At 43.2% G+C, this 25,687-nt stretch overlaps 1 protein-coding gene across 3 annotated transcripts; it reads left to right on the forward strand.

The window, feature by feature from the left end:
* The first annotated feature begins 1,118 nt into the window (after positions 1–1,118).
* Positions 1,119–25,687, forward strand: LOC106647075 (uncharacterized). Of its 3 annotated transcripts, XM_089590674.1 has the most exons (4): positions 1,119–1,993; positions 20,486–20,790; positions 20,854–21,009; positions 21,088–25,687. In XM_089590674.1, the coding sequence occupies exons 1-4, from the start codon at positions 1,889–1,891 to the stop codon at positions 21,794–21,796; spliced, it is 1,275 nt and encodes a 424-aa protein (XP_089446800.1). In that variant the 5' UTR covers positions 1,119–1,888; the 3' UTR covers positions 21,797–25,687. The 3 variants fall into 3 exon arrangements, with proteins under 3 accessions (XP_089446800.1, XP_089446799.1, XP_014218816.2); XM_089590673.1 differs by having other exon boundaries at positions 20,486–21,472; positions 21,524–25,687; XM_014363330.3 differs by having other exon boundaries at positions 20,486–25,687.

Here is a 25,687-nt window from a genome sequence, read left to right on the forward strand (position 1 = left end):
AAAAAAAAAAAAAACATTAACGTGGGCTATTACGAGCTCATTAGAACGATATATCTAATTAGACCGACGTGTGTGTTTGTATAATGTGAACTGCGTAATTTTCATTTTTAGAATAAAAAAAAAAAAGAAGACAAACGTCGTACAAAGAATTATGATTCCGTATTGTGGCCAACGTTTGTACACCACGTGATTGCGATGGACAAATATACTATGAAAGATGTCTTTTTCCCCGGTTGAATGAAAAACCCCATTATTGTATGCTTAGGTTTGAAAAATCGTGTGTTTACAAGAAAGTATATACACGACACGTATATCATTTGTGCGTTTCCCTACAACAGTATACCACCCGCATAGTTATCTGAGCGGCTCATCAAATTATCCGATCGCGTTTAATCTAATGTACACACAATTATCACCACCCCAATTTGGTCAACTATACAACCCTTAGCATCGAGTAGTACATGAAAAAAAAAAAAATAAAAATAAAAAAAATAATAATACTTATTACACAACAACACTCACATGACGAAAAATGAATTATTTCTCACTATACCAAGAGTCCAATAAATTAGATCGCAATAATTCCAAGGGGACCTTGAGAGTCGGAACCGATGGGTATAATATAACTTAAGGACTGACTCATCGAGCGCTTTATCAACGCATGCATTACAACTCAGTCTGTAGAAAAAGAAAAAAAAAAAAAAAAAACAATTTTAATAACATTGCGCGCAAAGCTCCAAAATGATACCCCCCACACACACACACATAATATATACACACACACACATCAAGAAAGATATCCTCCTACTAACACACATAAATAGAAAGCAGGAATGGAGGGGAGGAAAGTGGCGGCGGTGGCGGCGGCAACAGGCGCTGCTGCCAGCTGGTGGGGAGTTGCGCACGTACGCGGCGGCTGTAGTGGAAGGGAGAACGAGGGTGGGGGGGGGAGGTGGGGTATCCGCGAGCTGCGTGTACACGCTATATGCTGGCAGCACAGCACAGCTGATGCGTCGTAGCAGCAAAACCGGCAGCAGCTTCTCTCGCTCTCGCGCTATATATACCATATATATATACACATATACGAATGGATATACCCGGCGGTAGCACAGTATCAGTCAGTATAGCTGTGGAGCTCGCGAGTGAACGAGTCAGTCGGTCTCTAGCGCTCGCCGAGTGAGCATCGTCATATTATTTTGTCTCTCGCATATAAGACTCCAAAAGGAGACAGAGTACCATCAGCTTGCAAAAAATAAACTTCACGGCTGAGCTTTTTAGTGGTGTCGTTGCAATTATTTTGGAAAGCTTCGCGAGTTTGATTGACTCGAACGCGATAGTATAGCGCATTAATCGGAGTTGTTGTGCCCGATCGATGATGTTGTCGATACCGGTCATACTGTCGAAATTTGTCAACGATTACAACGCGTTGCCGCGACCAGTGTGGGCGCGCACGTAATCGAATTTTTCGTTTTTTTCTTTTCTTTTATTTTTCCCGACAATCGACTATTATCATCGTCACTTTGTCTTCCGTTGCGTTTTGCATGCAGAGTTGGACGCACTGCAGGACAGTCGAGCGACAGTTTTTGTCCCATGTATGCAGTGAACGCGGCTTACCTTCTACAGTACTGAAATAAAATAAAAAATAAAAAAACAGCGAAGCTGTCATCAGTACATTTTAATTTGTTGAAATACAAATAGAAAAAAAAAAAAAAAAAAACACTGGACAAGCGCAGCAGTGGAGGCTCTGATTTTTGACGTTTCGCCGCTGTTTCCAACAGATAATCATCCTGTATCGCGAGTGTGGTGCTTGAGCAAATAATCGGTCGCCGACCAGTGAAGTGACCACATATAACAAATAAATTGAAAAAAAAAATTAATCACATCGAAAATGGTGCCACAGCAACAGGACAGCCCGTCGAACTCGGGCATACCGATGTTCGGCTCGCTCCTTGTCGACAAAAACTCGTCGACGCCGTACTCGGACGCAACGCAGGTAAGGCACACACGATAGCTGCACCGCAACAAACGTAAACAATGCGAGATAGTAACACCACGCAAAACACAACACACCGCGTGAACAAAAAAAAAAATACAATAGAGTACAACACATGTAGGAGACGGCGAATTGTACATATCAATGTTTACATAAATCGAGGAGGTCCCGCGCGCGCGTGTTTTTATTTTCCTCCGCGTCTTTGGCTTCGTTTTGTCAATGTGTATATACACACGCGTGCACCCTAAATCTTCCGTGGGCGCAAGAAGTCAAGTTCACGGCGAAGGTCTCGCACGCGCGAATATCCAAAGTCCCCCGCGTGCGGATGTGGGTACATGTGTATACATACGCGAGCTGTACAGATCGGGAGAGGCCGTTGACACGCCGGTGAAATTTATTATCTTCCCGAGAGCTTTTTTTGTGCGCTGGCTTTTCGCGGTCGCGGGACTGTCTTGTTGCCAAGTGCTCGGAAAGAGTCTCGCGGGCCAAGGGTTTTTCCCGCTCGCGTTTTGCTCTGGACAATCGATGGCTTTTTTCACAACAACTCGTGTATTTTTGTTTTTTGTTTTTTTTTTTCTCCTTCAGGGTCGAGATGTGCGTGTTGCGCGCGTGATTTTCAACAAATTACGAATTTTCATAAAATCTAAAGAATGGTCAAAAGTTTAACGTAGGTGTGCGGGCAAAACGTCGACTCGGAGCCGACGGAAAGTCAACCACTGTTTTCGCTGGACGTACGTAATGAGCTGAATATAGTTACGCGCAAAAGGCGAATGACAGCTATTACAATTATCGGTATCTAAGTACACGCGATTTAACAACAGAGTGCGTGAACCAGTGCGTTTGCGAAGAAAAAAAAAAAAAAGAGAGAAAAAAAAGCGACAAGCCGCGAGTGCGTTGTACAATATGTATATAGGCTCAGCGGTGTCTCTTAAAGCCGAAGTACTCGACTCCGGGGGACGCGCTCCGTCGTCTTAAAGTCGCATCGTGTGCAGCCAAACGCTTCCACCTCTCGTGGGCATCTGTCGTTTTTTTTTTTTTTTTTTTTTTACTTTCCGACACTCGATCCGAGGGAAAAGTCGGACGTAAGTATGGTTTCGGAAGATATTGTGGTTATTGGTGTACACGTTCGGAGTTTGATGCTGACGTCTCAAAGCGCGACCGACGTGATTGAATTGAAAACTTTAAAGCTCGAGTGGTATCGGTACAACATATTTCAATAAAATTATCACTTGGAAAAATATGCGCTTTAAAAGCCGTTTTTTTTCTTCAGTTTCCACCGCAAATGAAAAAAGTGAACGGGACGCTTATTGTTATTTTCCGCGGCAACTTCAAAGGGGAGGCTCGTCCGTTTTCCTCGTTTTTGAGACACGTGTGGTACTTATACCCTTATCTTCCTCCCTAAATTATAAACAGATCTGTTTTTCGTTCATTTTTTTTTTTTTTTTTTTTGGAGGCTCGTCCATCCAAAAACGGACCCTATTGGCCAAAGATCGCGCTATCCGGTCTTAAAACACATTCGCGACTTATTCAGGAGAGTATAGCTATACGAGGGGGAAATAGAGTGCATCCACGCACGTGCAGCGATTAAAGCTAAAGTTGCCGATATGGGTAACGTTACAGTGACGGAGTGCGCGTAATATGCCGAGATTGAGTTTCAAATATACTAACTTGATACATACCAACGAGCACGGAGTATCGGTATCGGACGCAAACGTTTGTTTCACGGCTGTGATTTTTCAAACTTGACCCTTCCACGGGTAAATTTGTCTTGCGTAAGAGAAAACCGAAACATTTTTCCCAGTTACAAGTCGAATATAACGATATACAAAACGTGTATGCATAATGTTAAAAGTTTCACCAGCGAGAATACGTAATTTTTTTAGACACCCCCAGGGTAGTGACTTAAAAATTGGCATCGCGGGACTTTATTATTACTCCCTTTCCCCAGCGATTCAAAAGATTTCGAGATTACAAAGTTACATCACATGCACATCAGGAATATACTTTTTTCCGAGGTTAATTTGACTCACAGCTTTTCACCAAAAGTTCGAAGGCTTCGGTACATGCGGTCCCAAAAAATGTCCGCATGACGATGTGTTTATTTTTTATTTTCTGAAACAAAAAAAAGATAGGTAACTACTCCGAGTTGTATACATTCCGAGTGTGATATTGCGTTGCTCTGTGATTTTTTTTTGTTTGTTTTAGCTTGAAAAATAAATATTATTATTTACCACTCGTTGCGTTCGCTTTTTTTCCATGGCGTAATGTCTCTTAATGCCCCCAAAAAATGGCCCATCGGAATGTAAAGGAAAGAGAGCGCAAAAAACCTCCCATAAGGTTGCAGCTACAAGAGAGGAGCTTCTTTTTCCCTCCGACCGAAAGATGCGTGAAATGTACGTAAAGTTCGAGTTGTCGCCTCTTCTCGCACTGAGGGATCCGAGCGTGTAAAATAAAAGAGAAAGAAAAAAATCAAGGGGGACGACAAAGTTCGAACGAGACTTTTCGATTTACGTACACGAGTGCCGAAATGCGTGGTGGTACCTCGAGAAATCTGAAAAGGAAGAGGAGAGTGTGCGATGTGCTCCGCGTTCCGAGACCAGACTCCTATATTTAGGCCACTGCTTTTGTACCGTGAGATCCTGTGACGTTTTTTTTTTCTTTTTTTTTTCAAGAAGTTGAAGAGTGAAGAGTTCAATTAAGTTACCGCCGACGGGAGCGAGACGCGATTATTCCATTTACATTACTTATTCGTGGAGGAATCTTTAACTTTTCATTCATCACTACGTCCAGACTTGTGCGCGTTATATTTTGCAATATTAATTAAAGTATAATGCAATGTCTGTAGGATAAACCTCTTTTTCAGCAAAAAAAAAAAAAAAAAAAAGAATCATAGTATGAGAGAAAAAATTTGTACCATTAGGTGTCAAAAAAATTTTTATATTCGCTCTCAAATGTTCTGTACAATAACCTGTGAGTATTGAAAAAAAAAATTCAGTATGTGTTTGCGGAAAAATCATGCTCAAGCCTGATGACCTCTCAGCTAGAGATAGGAGCAGTCCCAAAATTCCGAGTCTAATGCAATAAAAAACGATTATTTCCCACGGCAAGAAAAAAAAAAAGTTGATTTCTCCCTCCGTCTTAAAAGCGACAAAAAATCCCTTTTCCCTGAAACACGAAGCGAAGAAAATCCCCGCGACAAGAGAGAACCCATCCTAGTCGATCGCGTGCGTCTACACCGGCCTATAATTACTCCCGGGGCGCGTCCCTCATCTCTCCTTCCTCTCTAAAACTCGATTTTCTCTCCTTCGCTCTTCCCTCCCCGAAAGGATACTAGTTTCCGAGCCAATTATCCCTCGGGATTTTAATGGCCCGCCTCTCGAAATCGTACCCCCTTTTTTTTTCCTCTCCACTCTTCCATCAACAGCAACAAAAAGATCTACCGTCACCGACAAAAATATGTTCACACCCACCCGTGGCTCTTATCGTGTAAACGCAGAGAAACCCCATTGCGCAATCGTCGCGCGAACGTTAAACCGCAAAACTACTTTGAAAGTCGTTATCCAACGGTGTATAACGCGATGCGTGTGTGGACTACTCTGTAATTTGGCACAAACTTTGTGTGTTGTGTAAGTGACTGCCTTTTTTTTTTTTTTTTGTTGTTGTTTTTCAAAAAAAAGTATCCTATAAAGATATCCAATTGGGAAAGGAAAAAAATATAGGTAATTTAGTGTTTCGTGCACAGGGAGAGATATACAGTCGGCGATAATGGAAAATCGGGGCCTGGAACAAAAAATAACGGCTCCGCGCGCGTGTTTTAATTACAAAGTCCGGAGCCTGTGTGTGTCTGTGATTGATTTACGGTGGTGATTAGTTCTTTCTACATATCGAGTAAAAAAACACGATTGAGAGAGAGAAGTGAAAGTTTCAGCTTCGCCAAGGAGAGAGTGAGAGCAAAGGGATACTAAAAAAAAAAAAGTTTCGGGGACGAGCTTTGCATCGGTAGTACCGCGAAAGTCTCTTACTCGTGGCGAGTTTGACGGACAGACTATATAGTTTGTTCAACGCTCCACTGGCAATAAACAACGCACGCGCATCTTCAACACTATTTATGCGCTCCTCTCCGGGCTAATAGAATATCTAGAGAGGTAGAGAGAGCCGGACTCTGTAATTATTTTTTCTTCGTCTCGATTCCCCCCCGCGCCCCAATCTCGCCGGTCAAATTGGAGACCCACCGCTCCCTATTATACCAATTTCTCTGCCCTCCCCTCGCATCGTCTCGGTTGTACCTGCATCAGCGGCGGCCTTGGCGCGCCAACCAACATGACGTACGTACTAACGCCGTTCCATCAGCCGAGGGAAGATAATGTCATTTGCGTAAGTGCACCGCGGGAAGAAAAAAGAGCCCTTGATGGGTGACTGTGTGTGTGTCGTCGCGCGAAGAAAAAACTCTTTCCTTTGATTATACGAGAGGATTCGGTATCTTTTTTTTCTTTTTCCGCTCGACAAACTCCGAGTCCTCCGTGGTCTTTGTCGCCGAGTCGATCATCCGTTCCGAACGAGAAAGAAGCGAAGGGTATTGCTTTTTCTTTACTTTTTTTTCATCAAACACCGTGAGCTGCAACCGCGGGGTGCTTTTAATGGCCAGTCCATGTAAACCTCGCGAGCTTTGAGGTGAACGAAGTGAAGGTTACACGCGCGGTGATGGTGGACTTGTTGTTCTTTTACGAGTGAATCTTTTCAAGCAGCAAAAACCGAAAAATATGCATACCGAGATGCATACAATGCGTGTATACAAGTGCAACGTTGCAACACGACCAGTTTCGTACGTATGATAATTGTTGCTCGCGCGCGCCCCTGCACATACCTCGCGTACGCAACAATCAAACGCTGTTGCGCTATACATATAGGACACATTGCAGCCTGCGTGCAAAATGTTGTTGGATGCAAGTGATATAGTCCCAACTTTTTTTTCTTAGATCCAAGCCCAATCTTCACTGTCCCCGTGTGCAAATGATGTCAGTCGAATGGTTTTTATATTATTATGCCCTTTGCTATAGCCATAAAAACGTAAATTTACACACGTAGAGTTGATTAATACAGTCCGATCGGTAGAAACAAAACGCGCATCATTTACTTGATTCCAGCAGTCATCGCGTTTCATTGACACACGCACACCCACGCAATGTATACACAAGCGCGTGGAGAAGCGCGCGCTCGAAATAAACTGACACATGACACAATTTCGTAATCGCACTTGAGAGATAATTATTTCACGCTCCGCGGATAAAATGAGCTTACGTGTGTATACATATTTTATGCACAATTTCGTGTATGTGTGTGCATGTGCGTTTCGCGAGCCTGCGATTCGTGTGGATGCATCATCATGATCGGTGGTAACGAAATATATTTTCGGAGGAGCGCGAATCGAGAAAGAAAAAGCGAGAGCCGATAACAAAAATATCATGTACATGGGACATCTCTTTTTTTCGATGTACTTTCAGTACAGTGCACTACACTTCTCTCAACCAAATAAAGCACTACAGGAAAAAAAAAAATGATTATCAAACAACCTCTAATCGTGGCGATAATTGCCCTATTAGTTTGCAATCGAGGGCTAAAGTACTTATACTCGTCCTATACTACATGCATTCTTAAAGCGCATCGCCCTGTACATCACGATTCGAAATGAATACTTATTATCTTTTACTACATCAAAATGGATGAAAAATCAATAAATTGGTACAGCGACTATATGGGTGACCCCCTAATTTTTTCATTCGCATTCACTTGTTTACAGATTTTCTTCTCGATGATAATTGACACTTTGATCTCTTTTTTTTCGTCTCTTTTCTCCAACGTAACTCTCATTTCTTATAATCATCGTAGCGTATAGTTTGTCGTCTCTGTCGCGCTTTCTCCGTCTTTATCCGCGATAACGATTATATAAATATATAATGGACGATTGTATAACAGTAATAACGCGCCGTAAGAGCGCGCGAATCGTTAGTCATTAGATTGATTGATGTAAGCCTCGAAAAATCAAAACGACCTCGATGCCACCGAAATATCATCGCCGAGATTAATTGCTTTTCGAGTCCTTCACTATTAGACGAGATAAATATTGGCCTTCAAAAAAAAAAAAATAAATAAATAAGCTTTGCCAGCTACCATTTTATACGGATGAAGCCGACACTGCGAGGAAGCAAAGTCGATATATCGATGTAAGCAAATCTGATGTATCTACAGGGGAAACGAGTATAACAGATATAACGTAATGAGAGAAATTTAAGTACGACTGTAGCGAGGATGTACTTTTCTCTCACTGATACAGTATAATACCATTGTACCATAACATATCCTAGAGCTGCACAAAAAAAGTTGTCTCATCAGGACGCGGGCGAGAGTGTGTGTTATATCACTTGATAACCACATACATCATATAAATATATCGTATTGTGACGTACAGTTAATCGAGCTTGTCTATATATATACATCACATCGTCGTAGCACGTGGAAATTCGAGAGTTTAATAAGTCCGTTTCTCAGATAAGCTCGCACGCGCGCGCCCGCGTATTGATATAAAAATAGAGCCGCGCGTGCGCGACGAGAGCCAATGTACGTGATACGATGAAAAACATGCACGCGGTGCTTTCAAAACAGCCAGCGCTTTATTAATTAAAAAAAAAAAAAAAAAATACGTCACTGAGTGAGAAAAGAAAGAAGAAAAAAAAAAAGGTCGTGGCGAATTTTGCGCAACATTCGAGGTATACACGAGTTTTGCATACGCAAGGAGTATACACAAGAGTGCGTATATTTGTGCGTATGCACCCCTCGTTATAGTCCCCCTCGCGCATATTATAATAGTATCCCTTGGACATATTTTCTTTTCTCGTGCATGTACAATGCACCACTCCCCCCTGCACACTGTTCGCTATTATGCGTGTGCCTTTTTTCCCCATTCACCCTCCTGTTGGTTGTTCTTGCTATTAGCATTTTTTTTTTTTTTTTTTTTTTTTGTGCTTTCGAGAAATAAGTTCGCGTATCACTTATCGCGTGACCCTCTTTAATTTTCAGTACCAATTTTTCATGCCTAACACACTTCACCAACGTATACAGTGTATCTGCTACACTTTGATGACGCGTCGATTAAAATTTTTACTCGACTCAGACTCACAGCGTTGTGTGTATCGGTCTCCTCGTGATTAAGGGATGGTTAATGGAGTCTCATGTCAACCGAACAATATTTCGGAAAAACAACGGGAGCTTTTGCCCCACCACAACGTTTACTTGGACCATAAAAAATCTCGGCTCAACTTTGAGTAACTCAAAAGAGGAAGAAAAAGCATCAAAAGCTGCACCAATTCGCAAAAGACACACACGTGCAGAGTCAAGTACATCCAACCCAAAACGAAAAGTCCAGCAGCGCGTATCGAGCACCGATCACGTAACAATTACGTTGACGCGCACGGCACCGGCAAATTGCTCGCGGAGCACGTAATAACAACAACGCGGCGCTATATACAACGGTGCATCGTATACATTTACACACGGTATGGTTTTCACTCTGTCACTTTTGCAACACACACCGTTACGATACATAGAGTACAACAAATATACTATATATAAACCTGTATGGTCCGAGATGCTTATCGCGCCCGTTTCGCAATCATGTATATATATATAGCTGCGTTCGCCTGGCACCCATATACGCATCGACGATTATTCATTCGCCAGTCGATCAAACGTTATGTGTATATATAGGTATAGGCGTACCGTATTGCAAACGTGTTTGGGACACAGGCGAGGTGGAGTTTCTATTGTGTACAATTGCACGGGGTGTGTGTATTTCGTTGTTGCATAAAATCGGCGCGGTCCTGGATTTTTCGTGGAATCGCCTTCTTCGCATGTGGATCCCACCCTTGCAGGTGTGCCGAGCCATTGGGTTTGGAGATCCGCTTCAATGTTTTGCTCCCGATCCCTGATGGTCACGCATGTCGGCAAAAAACAATCCCCTTCCCTTCGATGGCAATTAAGCATTTAGCTCGAGAGAAAAAAAAAACCATCATTGGTACACAAGCCGAGAAAACAGGGTCGAATATCTTGTAGATCGAAATCTCGGTGTCTATATTATATACGCTTTTGAAGGCCACGCGCGTGCGTATACACGCTGTCACGTATCGGGAGACACGCGGAAGACAAACACGCACGCGGACGCGCAAAAAAAAAATTAAAGGATACCACATACGTGTATCCCCTTATGGGACTGGTACGTATATGTATGTGTACACACTTTTTTTTCCCTCTGAGTACACTACTGTATAATATGTATATGATAAACTTGTAAATTGAAACTGTAGTTTCCGCAAAAGCAAACAAGGCATACGGCAATGAACGAGAAAAACTTTCGTTTAGACCGTATACACTCGTGGCCATAGTCATTTGGCGCTTTTCCAAGGCGCGTATAATATGATGGGCTCTTTGCACTTGTAGGCGAACGCTTTTGCACGTATACGAGTACACACCGTAATATGATCAATCGCCCTATATAAATATGCCTATTTTTCGCACGCACATTATACCACCACATACGTGCCCCCGTTGCACCCTTATTCTTCTTCGTTTAAGCTAGCGCAAGTGCGTGCTTGCGAATCTACATAGTCACGTCCACTCGTTCTCGCCTCATCTTCTCCATACTTGGGTATAAGTATGGTATGTATAAATAATGATCCGAGGGAGCTCGCTAGCGCTCATCCCCGTTGGGTCTCGCATTTTAATTGGTGCGACATCGCTCTTATATATACATTACTCCCATATGTTATGTATAACACGTTTCATGTGTGATGCAGTATACAACAATATAATATGCATACTTGACTTTTAATATACCTAACGGGTAACCAATTGCAAAAAGCACAACACGCGCGTTTCTCTTTTTCAACGCGCAACCCATAGCCTTTACTTACGCCTTTTTGCCAATAGCGCAACGAAATTGCTAACACACGCGGGAATGAAGCAATGCAGTATAAATATTAAACGACGCATCGAAGGAGTATAGGTAGTGGTGGTGGTGGTGGTATCTTCCATTAACCAAGCGTCATCGGAGAGTTCCCACACTTTCTATGCACGCACATGACGGGGCGGCGCCGTGTAGCAAAAGGTAACAGATAGCGCGAGTAAGTGGTTACAGGTATGTGTATGCTAATGCGGGAAATAGTGCGTGCGCGCGTTAATCGAGCCGATGGAGCCAAGTATGTATGTATATAGAGAAACGCAATGGAGCTCGTTGTTTGAGGGAATGTAAGTGACGGACACGCGATCGAGGGGGTTGAGAGGGACGAAAAAAAAAAAAAAAAAATGCGAAATAACTTCAGTTTAACAGCAAACCAAACTGTGTTAAAATGTAACAAAAAAAAAATTGATCACAGTCAATCAATGCAACAATGCAGTGATTTCCCCCAAGTGGCCGACTCTTGATGGTTTTTCGTTGCACCCCTAAAAAGTGCAGATAATGTTACACACATCAACTCGAGAGGTGCAATATATATAAATACACGCAGACACACATGTCGATAATGAACCGTGAACGCATAGTTACAGTTTTGTGTTATAATACCAAGAGAGTAAGTACCCTATGTACTAATAACGCACAAATTGAAATTGAAATGCGTGTGTTTTTTATTTGCATCGACTCGAAAATATTACGAATCACGCACGTATGTATGTATACACACACACACATCATCCAAGTGGTGCGCAATAAAAAACGCTCTCCAAGACGCAATATACCTACAACGGGGGGAAACAACAAAACTGTTTGCTCTTTCAATCCGAGAGCTACTAACTGCGCGCACCTTGTTTTCGTGCGCGCCGTTCAAATGAATAATAACACCAACATTGGACTTGCAAGTAATAACAACAAATCACGCGAGGATGCAATATATGCTTGGCTTCGCGCTGTTGCCTCACATGGGACGTGGTCGTCGTACGCAGGGCGTACATTTATATACTTGCACACGTTTTTGATAAATTAATATCGGCAAATCGCGCTTTTCGCACGAAACGTACACACGCGCGCGCGTGTACATTGGCCATTGCGTCATCCTCGTCGAGCCGATATGAAAAGCGCGTCTAAATGCAAATCAAGTAGTTACACGTGTAGCGCAGGTTCATACACACACACATACATACACTGCGGGCGTCAATCACAGCGGCGCGGATTGATATTACACCGCTCGGGGGAGAGAAAAAAAAAAAAAAAAAAAAAAAAAAAAACGCATCCACCTCGTTTGCACGTCATGCACGAGGCGGGCGAACGGTTCCCACGAGCTTGCGCCGAGTGATGGTTAATCGATGCATCGTACACGTGTGTACACTCGCTAAAAGGACACGAGGGATCATATATATGTTTGAGGCAACGCGGGGGAGGAAGAAAGTAAAGTGCCTAAATTGCTGTCGCGCGCATAGTATTCGTACTTATGCCTCGTTTTTTTAAAGACGAGGTTGAGAGGGGGAAGCGAAAACATCGAGAGGTGGAGATTCATTTTCTTTCTCGGAGTAAATGCACGTGGGACGGCCAAGGGAGGGCGTATCGTATTAATGATCGATGAGAAGGGATGATTTTTCGGCCGTAACCCCGTGGAACTAATTTCGGGAAAAAAAGAAGAAGAGCGAGAGTTACACACCTGCCGGTTTCTTTTCCAACCGGTTGGTCTAGCGCGGCTTTTCTTTCTGATGATGCCCGATCGTTTGCCCCTTTACTTTTTTTTTTTTTTCGGGCTCGGAAAAGGAGAGCAAACACGAATGCATCAATATGTGCACACGCACACCGCGTCCTCTATACATTATTCGTGGGAGAGAGACGGTGGCTCTCAAAGTTCGGACACGAATGTACGCGATGGAGATTTTTCTCGTCTCTTCTTATACTCTTATTTGCTCTCTCACGCTGATGCTATGCCGTGTGCAACATGTGTTTAAGAATCCTTTTTTTTTCCTTCTCCTCGAAGCGAATGCACCACGTGTGTGCTAGTTTTTTTTTTTTTCTTTTTTTTTATACTTACACGAAAAGTCTCCTCGCACGGATCATCAGGTCGTTTGTTTGGGAGTAAAAAAAAAAAAAAAGGATTCCGAGATGAAAGAAAATGCAAGGTAGAGGAGGTATGGTTTTTTCTGGTTTATTCAAACCCCACTATAGTACAGGTATGGATTGTGAATCCTCGATTATTGGCTAACATCATTTCCATTATGATCCTCGTTTAGCGCAAATGTACTCTTCCTTACTCGGCAGAAACAACAATAAACAATATCCATCATTAATTGTATGAAGAGCCAACTTTGGAAGTTCATGCAAAAAAAAAAAAAAAAATTTCTTACTCATGCAATATCCATCAGGTACACGTAAACCACACGCGTATACATACATCCCCGTGCGCTTATACCCGACGATCGTTGATTGGTCGAGTCGCATATAGACCATATATGTATATATACAGAGGGTGCGAGAGGGTGTGCATAATATATATGTCGCAGTGGCAGCCCAGGGGTGTAGAAGAAGGCAGGCCCGTCGCTGATCGATCAATGCGCGAGTGTCTACACACACGGATCGTCAAGCGTATATTATTATCATAGCTCGATGCCGCGTTGGTCCCCGCGAAAGCTCCGCCTACCCCTGGGCTCTGTATACTTGTATCAGTGCCCGTATCGCAAAATGTATATGTGTACGAAAAGTCGGGCTTTTCCCTCGATTGTCCGTACACACACTGGGACAGCGAATCTCCACCCTGCGATCGTAGACCTACCCCCCCCAACCCCCGTGTGTGTTTCATTGGCTGTGGGGTGGTAGGCCGTGCGGGTATAGATGGAGTTTTTCTTTTGGCACAGAGAAGTGGGGGGTTGGCTGTATATGAAGGATGTAAGGATGGCGGACGATAAAAATTTCAACAAATTACTTTGGAGGATCCTTTGGTATACGAAAAAGCCATGACGCATACGGTCACTGAATCGTGGAATTTTTCGCGCTCGATTGCGGAAAGATGCAGAAAAGAAAAGAAGAAAAAATAATTGTAATCATCTCGCATGTATAAACGTGTACGCGCGGAGTCTGCGTCAGTGATGAGAATAACAACGGTAATCGCGCTCGATCGAGCGAGCCCCCCGAGTCGGGAAAAATTTTCCGTTCTCCGTCTCTTGCGCTTCGTGGCTCTTGTGTACGTCGCGAAAAAAAAAAAATAAGGGTTATCTATACAGGCTCTTCTGAATGTACAAAAAAAAAAAAGAAAGCGATAATACCTACGTTGATAGAGAGGGAGAGTCTTTTCGCGGGAGGATAGTTCAAAGTCGCGGCGGAAAAATCGCGCACTGCCGATCCAAGGCCTCTCTCGTGGTCGCTCCCTCGTTCAATTAACAATTTCAACGAATCTCGCTCGGAGGGAGTCTCTGCATTCCTTTTTTTCTTCTTTCCGCGTAAACGGTAACTCTGTGCGTACTAGTGGTTGGGCCAATCAATCGCGGACAATGAAAAACAGTTGATAACCGATCGCTCGCTGGTTACATGGTTGCTCGAGTGGTGTTTTTAGCCGAGGATATTCCACGAAAAATCGTAAAAAGTTTTGCCCCTCCCTTCTAGCTGTGGCAGTAAAAAACAGTTTTTCAAGCGCTCGTAGCACTCCTCTTCCCGAGAAACGTGAAAAATCATCGGGACCACTGCAAATCGCGATGGATAATCACTCTGTTGTTGTACAGTTGGGCTCGGATGGTTTGCATGGGTTGCCAATATATAATAAAACTTCTTCCTCTCATTGTTCATGCGCACAATAAGAACTGCTCCTACTACACACCATTTTGATAATTTTCGCTCCTATAACTTCTCGTATACTTCAAACTTGACACGAGCCAAACAACACATGGGATAAAGTATTTTATTTTCATTTGTCGTGCATATATACGTATAATATACGTACCCATCGCGCAACAACCAAACGAAAGCGTTACGTATATAGCTATAAAGCAGACCCCTTGTATCGCCAATACAAGCTCGCTAAGTGCCTCGTCAACTAAACGCGAGCTGATACTACTCCTCCTCCGCAAGTGGTACTTTTGTCCATACACGTACACAGGTGTATTTATATCCGCGAACTTTCTCACGTTCGACAGTGCAAATGACGATTCCGTGTTTACTTATACGTCCAGCGCGTTGTTTGTTAGCAAAGTGCCTCCACCAACACATGCTATTAAGGATTATCAGAGTTGTGCAACTCCGCGCCCGATTTTTACGTGACACTCTTACCGTGTAATATTCGTGTCTTGGCTTTTACTCTGTTTGATCGTATGGATTATTTTGTAAACTATGTGCACTTTCATCAAAGATAGCGTTGGCCTACTTTCCGCGAAAATTTATAAAAACAAGTTAAGGGGGGCCCCCCGAATACCTTTTCCCCAACCCAATTGTCCCTCCGTCATTACGGTGCAGCTGCAAGCTGTTGGGTCGAAAAAAATCCTTATACGTTGCATCCTTTCGTAGGTATGAGGTTTCCCCACTCGAGTGCACACGTGAACCGGATGATAATTGAACGAGAGGGGGGAAAAAAAAAGTCGGGGAAGAAAAAAATGCGCCGCGTCATCGACGCGCCTTCTAATCCGACGACGGCGTCCTTCGTCCTCTCCTGGTATACACACAGATACACGTGGTCGCTCACTCGATATTTTCCATCGCCCAACTTTCGATGCGGTTAAAGGCATATAATATATATACGAGTATAATTTGGTTAGGGGGAGAAAGAAAAAAAAAAAAAGTTGGTCTGGAAAAGTTCCGCGTGGCTTTAATTGCGCGGAAAACAACGGCAGCGTCGATACACCCAGCAACGCCGTAATTTCACAGGTGAGCGTCTGTTACTGTAATTTTCGCGGAAACTTAAGTAATGCACTTACCAACGTCGGAAAAGTTTGCTCATCGCTCCCTCGATGCGGGCACGTACGCGATACATGCGCGTAAAATATATGTAGCAAATCGTGTAATCGACGACGGCTGATGGTGTGTGATGCACTTGTCGGACCGGGTATATATTGTGTGTAGACTTGGGTACAATCATTTTATGAATTTTATAACACCGTTTTTTTTGCAGATAAACGCAATGATCACACGAATATTATTTAATTATTTTTTTGTGTTTTTTTTTTTTTCCTTCAAACTAGAGGTAATGCATTATATTATTGCTGGGGAAAAAATTTTTGTCAAGCATCGTCAAAAGGCACACTTCAAAAAGAAAATTGAAATAATATCCGAGCCCTTTAATTTAATTGTAAAAACAGTTGGACTCGGTTTCTATTTAATTTTTTTACTACTGTATTAATTATTTTACAAGTAGATATATAAGTTCGATGATTATCAAAGTTGAAATGAAAAATTTTATGGTTAGTAATATAACTAAACACCTAAAGTATTCAATACAGGTATTAATATTCACGGAAAAATGACACTCGTCAACAAAAACCACTCCTTGCAAATTAAAAATGCTAAAACTTCATGAGTATGTTAGTTGGAAAATTTTCGTCCTACAGCGTAAAGGGGTCCAATTTTCATTCGTACAATTTGCACGAAATAACCAGTTCAAAGGCAACGTAAGTTGGTCACGTTCAAAAGAAATCCTTATAAATATAAAATAAAAATACAAAATTGAACAATGCGCCGCAGCGTACAATTACCACCATTAAATTAATCACGCGTGCGCTACATATTAGTAATGACGGAAGTGAGCGAGAAAAGGAGAGATAACACCTTGAAACCATCGCCAAAGCAGCTACATCACGTACATATATTTATACATATAGCGGCACGAGCGCGACCTTCATCGCTGCACTGATGCCGAGAAACCATTACCAATATAATGCGCGCACTGTGCGTACATATACTTACATATACGCGCCCATCGATTTCCATAGGAGGAAAAAAATTTTTTTTTTTTTTAATTCTGATGACCTTGTCACAAAAACTCCTGATCGGATGATCTTTACGATCTTTAGGTGATGTGTGGAGAATGCTCTCCTCTTTCTCTTCACGTTTTGGGGCATCCGCGCGAAGCTAAATTATGTTCCCCTTTTTCGTGCCCAATATTGTATATTTGTAAATAATTGTGCCCCAATGTTGTGTGTATGAATATATATCTGCGCTGCTGCGCATTAATTTTCATCCAGCATTGCAATACACACACACGCAAGAGGAGAAGTATCCATACCTAACTCCGACACGTCGATAACCGGTTACAATCGCACACGCGCATCGTAGCTAATTAATATAAACTTTTCGCGTACATGTGCCATCATCATCGTCGTCATTTGTATTATAAACGCGACAACAACAGAGATACGTCGATCCCCACACCTGCGCGAGATTTATCGGCTCGGCTTTTGAATGCGTAATCGAGTGTACTCATCACTGTCACCTCTGCGGCACATGGATGCACACCAGTGCGGATAACGTGACTTGAAAATCAAAAGAATATGCAGGCGTTACCAAATAGATACTCCAATCCCCCCCTATAGATCACCGAACTTTATCATTGATCATTTGCGTCGCACACCGTAAAAAAGGAAGGCTGTGGATAAACGATTCAGCGTCGTGTACTCTCTATACAAAGCTTGACCGTAGCTTAGACCAAATCATTGCTGTTTTACCTGATGGAATAGTCACACATTACATCCCGGTCAGACGTGTACAACATCCCAGGCACAACAGACAAGTACACACATGAGGGGCACAACCGTACACACTTGGGTATACGGGTAACCCCCAAATTTCCGATCGATCGATCCCGTAAACACAAGTGTACGTGTCTCTCCCTCCTCCCTCGAGACAGTCCACGTGTGCGGCTGCAGGACACAAGTAATAATAGTACACCATGTTACACGTATACGTATAGGACCCGCGAAACGGTGCAATTTCCACTCACGGTGCACGGCCGATCGTACGTACATAATACACTTGTGCACCGTTGTCGTGCCGAGCCATACGCGCTGCAGGTATATAATATATACTCAACATGTAATTATCGCAGTGTGCCGGCGTTGTTTCTTTGAAAAAAGTCCGTCTCTTTCGGTGTCGACCTTATTGCCAAGCAAAAAGCCCTTGGAGCACTGCACATCTGAATATGCATGCGCTGAACAATGGGCCTGGATGCGGCCCCACGCGGTCCGTAACTCTATATGTATAAGTGCACGTGCATTTGCCGCATATATGCACGTGCTTACATGTATAATTAGGCTGTCTCATTTGTCCATGGGTACGTATTAGGTGGAGGGATCGATCGCAAAAAGTGTATGTTATTTACGATTCTTCGACGACATAATTTCCTCCCCGAAAAATCATCGAGAGCGCGAGGGTAGTTTTCCTTCCTCCAATCTTGCACATCCTGATAATTTCCAAACGCGGTATAAAGGCACATTGCGTTATCGCTAGAGGTGGTAGGAGAAATAAAAATAAAAAAAAAAAAAGAGTGGAGGAGGCCACCCAACGTTACAGATACGCTCTCGAGTGCGATTCCGCCATCACGCACCAGCGACGCTCTCTTCTCCCGCTTATACCTGCACGCAATGTAACAAACACATGCGAACAGGAAAACGCGGTGTTCTCTCTTTGACTTTGCGTATACATTTAAAACACACACACACACACACACACACACACACGGAAAGAGAAACGCACCTGGGGTGTCCCCGGAAAATAGAGAGGATGGCCAAAAGGGGGGAATCCATCCATCCTCCCCCCGTGTGTATATATACACTCAGGCTAGCTATACATCCAGCGCCCTTTCGCATATTTCCCGATAAGATCGAAAGCGAGCGCGCAGGTGCCCCTCTTCACCCTCCCCTTCAACACCGCGCTCTCACCTTGACACACATTTTATTCGTATGTACGTATAAGCACGCATTCCCTCCCATAATAAAACTTTTTTTTTTTTTTTTGTTCCGTTCCGTTTTTTTTTCCGGCCTCCCCTTCCTCTCTCACCTCGAGGAACAATTAGCTCCCCGGGTGCAAAAGATAACGCGTCCGCTGAATAATCATCGGGCTCCATGCAAATGAGGGCCCGCGATGCGTGCACTTACACATATAACTACACACACACGCACACGGATATATAATAGGATTGCAAAAGAGCCCCATCCCCGTGAATGTAGATATAATGTATTAGCTCCTAAACGGAAGTGATTTATGGCCAGGTGGCGTACATATACCTGGGGATCTATGTGCAAATTTTACGCGTTCCTGATGACTCTTGGAGCGCGAACCGCGTTTTCTGTGATTAGTGCATACAAAATAGTGGTTAAACAAAAAAGGAAGGGGTCGCCTTTCGTGTGTATTTTCATACAATACGTGTGGATGCAATTATCAGCGCTTTTGTTTCTCATATATCTTTTTTTTATTTTTTTTTATTGATGTACGTATGCATAGGTACACGTATACATAACTCGATGTATTTTCTTGGTAAACTGCAGTTGGTTACACGTCACAATACACGCAGGGAGTCCTGCACATTATATGCTCAAATACCAAACCCAACTGTGTGTACACCACACACAGTTTTGGACACACGTTATATAATATGCGTGTGGGGATGTTTCGTCAATGGGCGCAGCTGCTGGTGCGAAAAGTTAGCACGGCTCGTCCCGTTGCTATTATTATTCCACCCAAAGCTTATGTTGTTTTCGAGAGGGGAAAAGTGGGATGGTTTCGTTCATGCAGCATGAAAAAAAAAAAAACGATCCCGGGAACTATGTACGTGGATATACTTATTACTTTCCGATCTACATTTTTTTTTTTTTTTTTTAATTCCGATGCGATTTCACCCCTGGTATAAATACACGCTCTCTTTCTTCTTCGCATTGTGTGACGCAGAGTGGGCCAAGGACAAACGGGAGAAAAAGGGGGGGAAAATTAAGAACAGGCGTGTCGATGGAGGGTTCGGGGTGAGGGGAGGTGAGTTTTCCCGCGCGAATCGACCCCCACCCCCCTTTTGACACTAAGCGCGTGACCCTTTTGTCGCTGTAAGGCCCCTTGCTCCGATCACTCGGCTTTTTCGCTTCTTTTCCCGGCTCCCCTCGTTCGCTTCGTTGCGAGTATATATCTCGGGCGGTTTCAGACCGAGTGACCGCTGACTGTATCCAACAACCCCTTGACTCTTGAACTGGATATATATGTATATGTGATTTTTTTTTTTTTTTTCTCATTAAAAGCAGTAATAATCGTGGGGCCATACAAGCACGGAGCGAGAAACAGCTGAGGTAACTCACCAACTGAGGTGACAAAGTTACCGTGAGAACCGCGCTTCTAGCTGGACTTATTCCAAGGTTTCCTACGCTATAGCGGGTATTTCCTCCTTTCCTAGGGGGACGCGAGTTGACCCTTTAAATGTTTCATTTTACACACACACGCACACAAAAAAAAAAAAAAAAAAAGAAAAGAAAAGAAAATAAAAACCACGTCCGCTCTGCTTTGTGTTTCAGACGAAAAAGAACAACCCGAACCACATAAAACGGCCGATGAACGCGTTCATGGTGTGGTCCCAGATCGAGCGCAGGAAAATCTGCGAGGTCCAGCCGGATATGCACAACGCCGAGATAAGCAAGAGGCTCGGCCGGCGCTGGAAGACGCTCGACGAAGCCGAGCGCCGGCCCTTCATCGAGGAGGCCGAGAGGCTCCGCCAGCTCCACATGATGGAGTACCCGGACTACAAATACCGGCCCCGGAAAAAAACCACCAAACCCGCCACAACCCCCAAGACCAAGGACTCCAAAAAGACCAAAAAGTCGTCCGGCTCGCTCCTGTCGTCGTCGTCCACGCTCTCGAGCGCCCTGTCTTCCACGAACTCCAGCCCACAGCCGATCTCCAATCCCTGCAAGCCCCGCAACGACACCAACAACAACACCAGCACCCAACACCACCACACCTCCGTCAAGAGGCTCCAGTCCCGACCGACGACGAGTCCCGTGTCGAAGCTCAAAGTTAGACTAGCCCTCGACAAGAGGCCAACGTTGCACACCACCACCACCACCACCACCACCACAACGACGATTATGCAGGAACAACAGCAGCAGCAGCAGCAACAGCAGCATTACACGCCAACGCCGCCGATCGCGAGCGCCAAGGTCCCGAGCAGTCCGTCCTGTGACACGCCCGACTCGCCCGAATCGGCGAGTTTCTACGACGACCATCAGTTTATCGACTGCCCGACGCAGATGGCCATGCACCAGCACCACCAGCACCACCACCATCAGCAGCAGCACCAACAGCAATTGGAGCTCATAAAAGCCGAGACGATGGATTTCGTGGGTACGGATTTCGCGGCAAACGACAGGCTGTTGTCCTCGGTGAGGTCGTACGTGCCGGACATGAGCAGCTTGACGAGGGGCTTCCAGCAGCGCCAAGCTTGCCACCCCGACGACGTGTTCGTCAAGGAGGAACCCCTCGACATTGCCAACAACAACATGATGGTCACGAGCACGACGAACAACAACAACAACAACAACAACAACCATCACCAGCACAACAACAACAACCACGTGAAGCTCGAGGAGTCGTCGAGCAACAACACGTTCACGGACATTGACGCGATAGCCCTGACGGACCTGCTGCAGATCCAGCCGTGCGACTTCAAGCTCGACCTTGACATGGAGACCATAGCCACGGACCTCGACGGGTACGACGACCGGGTGAGCGGTGGCCCGGGGATCAGTCACTTCGAGTTCACCTGCAATCCCGACGTGACGGACATGTTCTCCGACATCGGGGTGAACAACGAGTGGACAAGCTTCTGAGACGAGGGGAGCGCCGGGGGCGAGGGCTTGCTCGGGCCGAGTCGCGTCAACGGTGACCTCGAGCTGTTTGGCGAGCAAGCGGTCGCCCTTTGTGAGGTCTCGGAGGAGGTTGAGGACGCGGAGGTGACGAGGAGGAGGAGGAGGAAGAGGAAGAGGCGTAGGAGGCGCTCGGAGGTACCGGCGGTGTAGTCGCCCGGTTGCCGAGGGATAATCAATATCTTGTGTTTGTGTTCATTATTAACAAAAAACAAAAAAACAAAAAAACAAAAAAAAACAAAACAAAAAAGAAACATAACGAAAAAGTGATCTCTGCATAAATATTTTCACGCGTGCGCGCGTGACGTTCTTCTTGTCGCGTCCGAAATTGGATTGTCGAGGCGCGGGCTCAATACAATTAGTAGATCTTTCGCTCTTCGTTTTCTCTCCTTTTTTTTTTTTTTTGACTTTCTTCAACTTGTTTTCATTTTTTATTCGTATTTTATATATTTGTACACGTACACGCGTTTATCGAGGATTTCAGAGAATTGAGCAGCAACAGCAAGATATCGCTCGCTCGACTCTTGTGACTGTAAAAATGCATGCGTGTATACATTATACACGTGGTGTGCGCGTCGACTCGCGCGTGCGTTCACATTTTTATCATTATCATTATTATTATTATTATTTTTTACGATTATTACAAAAGGGAGATGATGGAGGTGGAGAAAAAGTAAAAATCCATTTTGCTGTATGTGCCGGTATCACGCGATTGACATTATATACATATATATATATAATACACATTTGTTGTTTTGAGCAGAAAAAAAGATATTTATACACCAACGCGTGTGAGGCGATATATATATAAATCGTTTCTTCTTTTGTATAAACGTACTGTATAGCATATACTAGAAACGTAAGGACATTTTTGTACGTGTTTGCCGCGCGAACGCGGAGGAGATTGTTTGCCGATCGATCGAACGAACGCGTGGACTCGCGATCGCGATCGGAACCGCGTGGACGAGCTCGTGAGCCGAAGGCTTGATTTTTTACATTATTATTTTCGCCGCTCGCAAACTCTCGTCCCTCTCCGATCGCGAGCGCGACTTGGCTCCATGTTTTTCCACGACAATTGCCACGTAGTTGTATACTGTACAGATTTTGCGCGGAACGAGCCGATCGTTTATTCTTTTTCGTGCTTACTCGCAAACTGCCCTCAAATCAATGATTTCCCTGATACCTGGTTCCAACCAAAAAAATCTTTTTTTTTTTTTTTTTAATTTAGTTTTTGTATTGTCGCGTATCGAAAAAGGAAAGAAAAAACAGAATCGGACGTGGAAATCGTTGGTTTGGCGATCGCGAACGATCGGCTTGATTCCCCCTTTTCAGAAACCAATCGATGTATAAACAAAAAAAGAAAAATAACAGGAGATCAGAGAAAAAAGGCAAACTAGCAATTTTTTTTGGATATTTTTAGACGCACAGACACACGTTCACTGGATACGCAGAGCCAAGCGTTCTGATCGATGGTGTAATTATTGTGTAAGAGAAGTAGCCGTCGCGGCTGACATTAACTGTATAGACTTTTTTATTGTTTTTGTTTTCGTCTTTATTCGTATGAGCATATATATATATATATTATGAAAGATAAAAAAAATGCAAAGTATATATTGTATATGTATATTATAAATACTACGAGTGCGAGGCGCCTGGCTCTTTAGCGGCGCCGTAGGTTTTTTTTGTATACATAAGTAGTTGAGAGAAGAGGCAACACTGAGGCGACACTTTTAGACACCTTTTTTTTTTTTTAATCGTACACTTTGGATTTATACGTATATCTGTTATACGCAGAAAAAAAAATCACACATAAATACAGCAAGAAAAAGATGTAGAGAGAGAGAGAGAGCGTGTATTTCCGGATTTCGTTGTTTTGCAAAAATACGAGCGACTTCCGCCTTTTGCGAACTTTGTATCGAACCTTGATCTCATATGTTTCTTTTTATTTTACTATCATACGTTTTACTTACTTTTTAAACTATATATTATTATTATTATATACATATTTATATACGTGTTAACACACGCGCACAACATTGTGTCGACTAGCGTGTAATTAATGTACAACTACTCTGTTTTCTCAGTTTTATCTCTATTTTTTTTTTTTTTTTTTATCACACGTTCAATACACCAGCGATCCAACTGTAAAACCACTGTCTCTTATTTTCTCACACTCGTTTCTCCACTCTCTTCTGACCTCTCGCATGACATTCAAGTTTTCATTCCTCCCTTTGGTCCTGATTTTCTCGCCAAAGTAGTGGATGGGGGGGGGGGGGATTTCAACTGGGTTGAAAGTGTCCGCGCGGATTAAGTTTGCTGAAAGGGGCGAGGATGATAGAAATTTTATCGAGTCGAAAAAAAAAAAAGTGCCTGCCCACCTCCAATCTTTTGAAGGGAAAGCTAACAGTTGTACAAAATTCAATACAGGGCCCAGAAAGGAAAGAGTCGTATATTTACGCTGCAAATCAATCGAACCGAACAATAAGCTCTGTTTTGGAGAGGAATTATTCAGAGTTTTTTTTTTTGTTTTTGTTTTTTGTTCAAAGGGGGTGGGGGCAGAGAGAAAATAGCTAAAGCAGACAGACGTGTGAGAGAATATTATACTATGTACAATATAAAGGACAAAAAAAAACAGGCTGTGAAATATCTCTGAAGAAAACAAAGTCGGTCGGAGTATCTTTTTATTTGATTGTTTTTCCCTCTGAAAACACGAAAAATAGTCAATTTTGTTTATCATTACTTCGTTCTCGTGCATCGTTTTTTTTCTTTTTTTTTCTTATTTATCGCACGTAAGCACAAAAAGAGGACATATCATCGTAGCGCTTCGTCGCGAATTTTGTTGTTTTTCGACTCGACGCGCCCGTCCCGCCCTTGAACACGAGTACTTTGGTCCGAATAGTATCACACACTATGCCAAGTACGGAAGGACGATGCGCGACCGTCTCTTCGGGCGAGAGACTTTGTGCGAGAAGTTCGACGATCTCGCGGTCGTGTGTTCTTTGATTGGAAAAGTGTTCGGTTAGTGTGGAAAAATTTTGATGGCTCTGTTATCCGGAGAGTGAGTTTTTCTTTTGATCCTATACGACATACATGCATAAATATATATTTGTGAAACTGTTTGCGTAAATTGCATGAATCGCGGGGTGTTTTCCTTTTAACGCGTATTCCTATTACTCGTATAATGTTCGTGCAAAATGTATAAAATTGCGGAGAGATTTTTCCTGTCTGTGGGTGACACATCGGGGAGATTTTAGAGCTCGACGACAGTGTTTCTTTTTTAAATTGATAATTTAACTAAAATCAATGTTGCAAGGTATATATGAAATATATGTATAAAAAAATTAACTATTGATACTTTTTTTTCGATGTGATGCGGCTGACTGCAGTGGGATTACAGCAGCTGTCGAATTACAACTTTCTTTATAACGAATGCACGCGGTCGAATTGTCGGGGACGACGAGATCGGAAATTTCGATTTTTTTTCTTCCTCCCTCGTGCGATCGAGCACGTATAATAATGAGGAAAATTGAAGAGCCTCGACGATCGGCCGAATGCACTCTCGTGTTACAGGATTAGGATTTTTCCCAGTTTTTAAAGACGTATAAGATTGATGAAGCATTAAAAAATATATATATTATATATACATGCGGTAAAGCAAATATATGGATGTGTAGTGGTTTTTAACAAAATTTTTTAGAAATGTACATAATTATGTCCAGTTGAGAAAGGATTGAGAAAGGATGGATCGTCGAGCGGATATTGTATAGGTGTTTGTCAAACTTTTTTCTCAATACGTATTATTATGATTATTGATGGAAATTTACTAAAAATTAAAAGAAAAAAAAAAAAAAATAA

This window comes from Copidosoma floridanum, unplaced genomic scaffold (genome assembly GCF_036245765.1).
Source record: "Copidosoma floridanum isolate Cflo_tuat_1 unplaced genomic scaffold, Cflo_Japanese_pri ptg000013l, whole genome shotgun sequence".
Lineage (NCBI taxonomy): Eukaryota > Metazoa > Arthropoda > Insecta > Hymenoptera > Encyrtidae > Copidosoma > Copidosoma floridanum.

Bases quoted from the DNA above. Each gene is read 5' to 3' on its own strand.
- LOC106647075 (XM_014363330.3), top strand. From the start codon at position 1,889: ATGGTGCCACAGCAACAGGACAGCCCGTCGAACTCGGGCATACCGATG. The intron at 1,994-20,485 runs GTAAGGCACACA...TTTGTGTTTCAG, and splicing joins CGTACTCGGACGCAACGCAG to ACGAAAAAGAACAACCCGAA.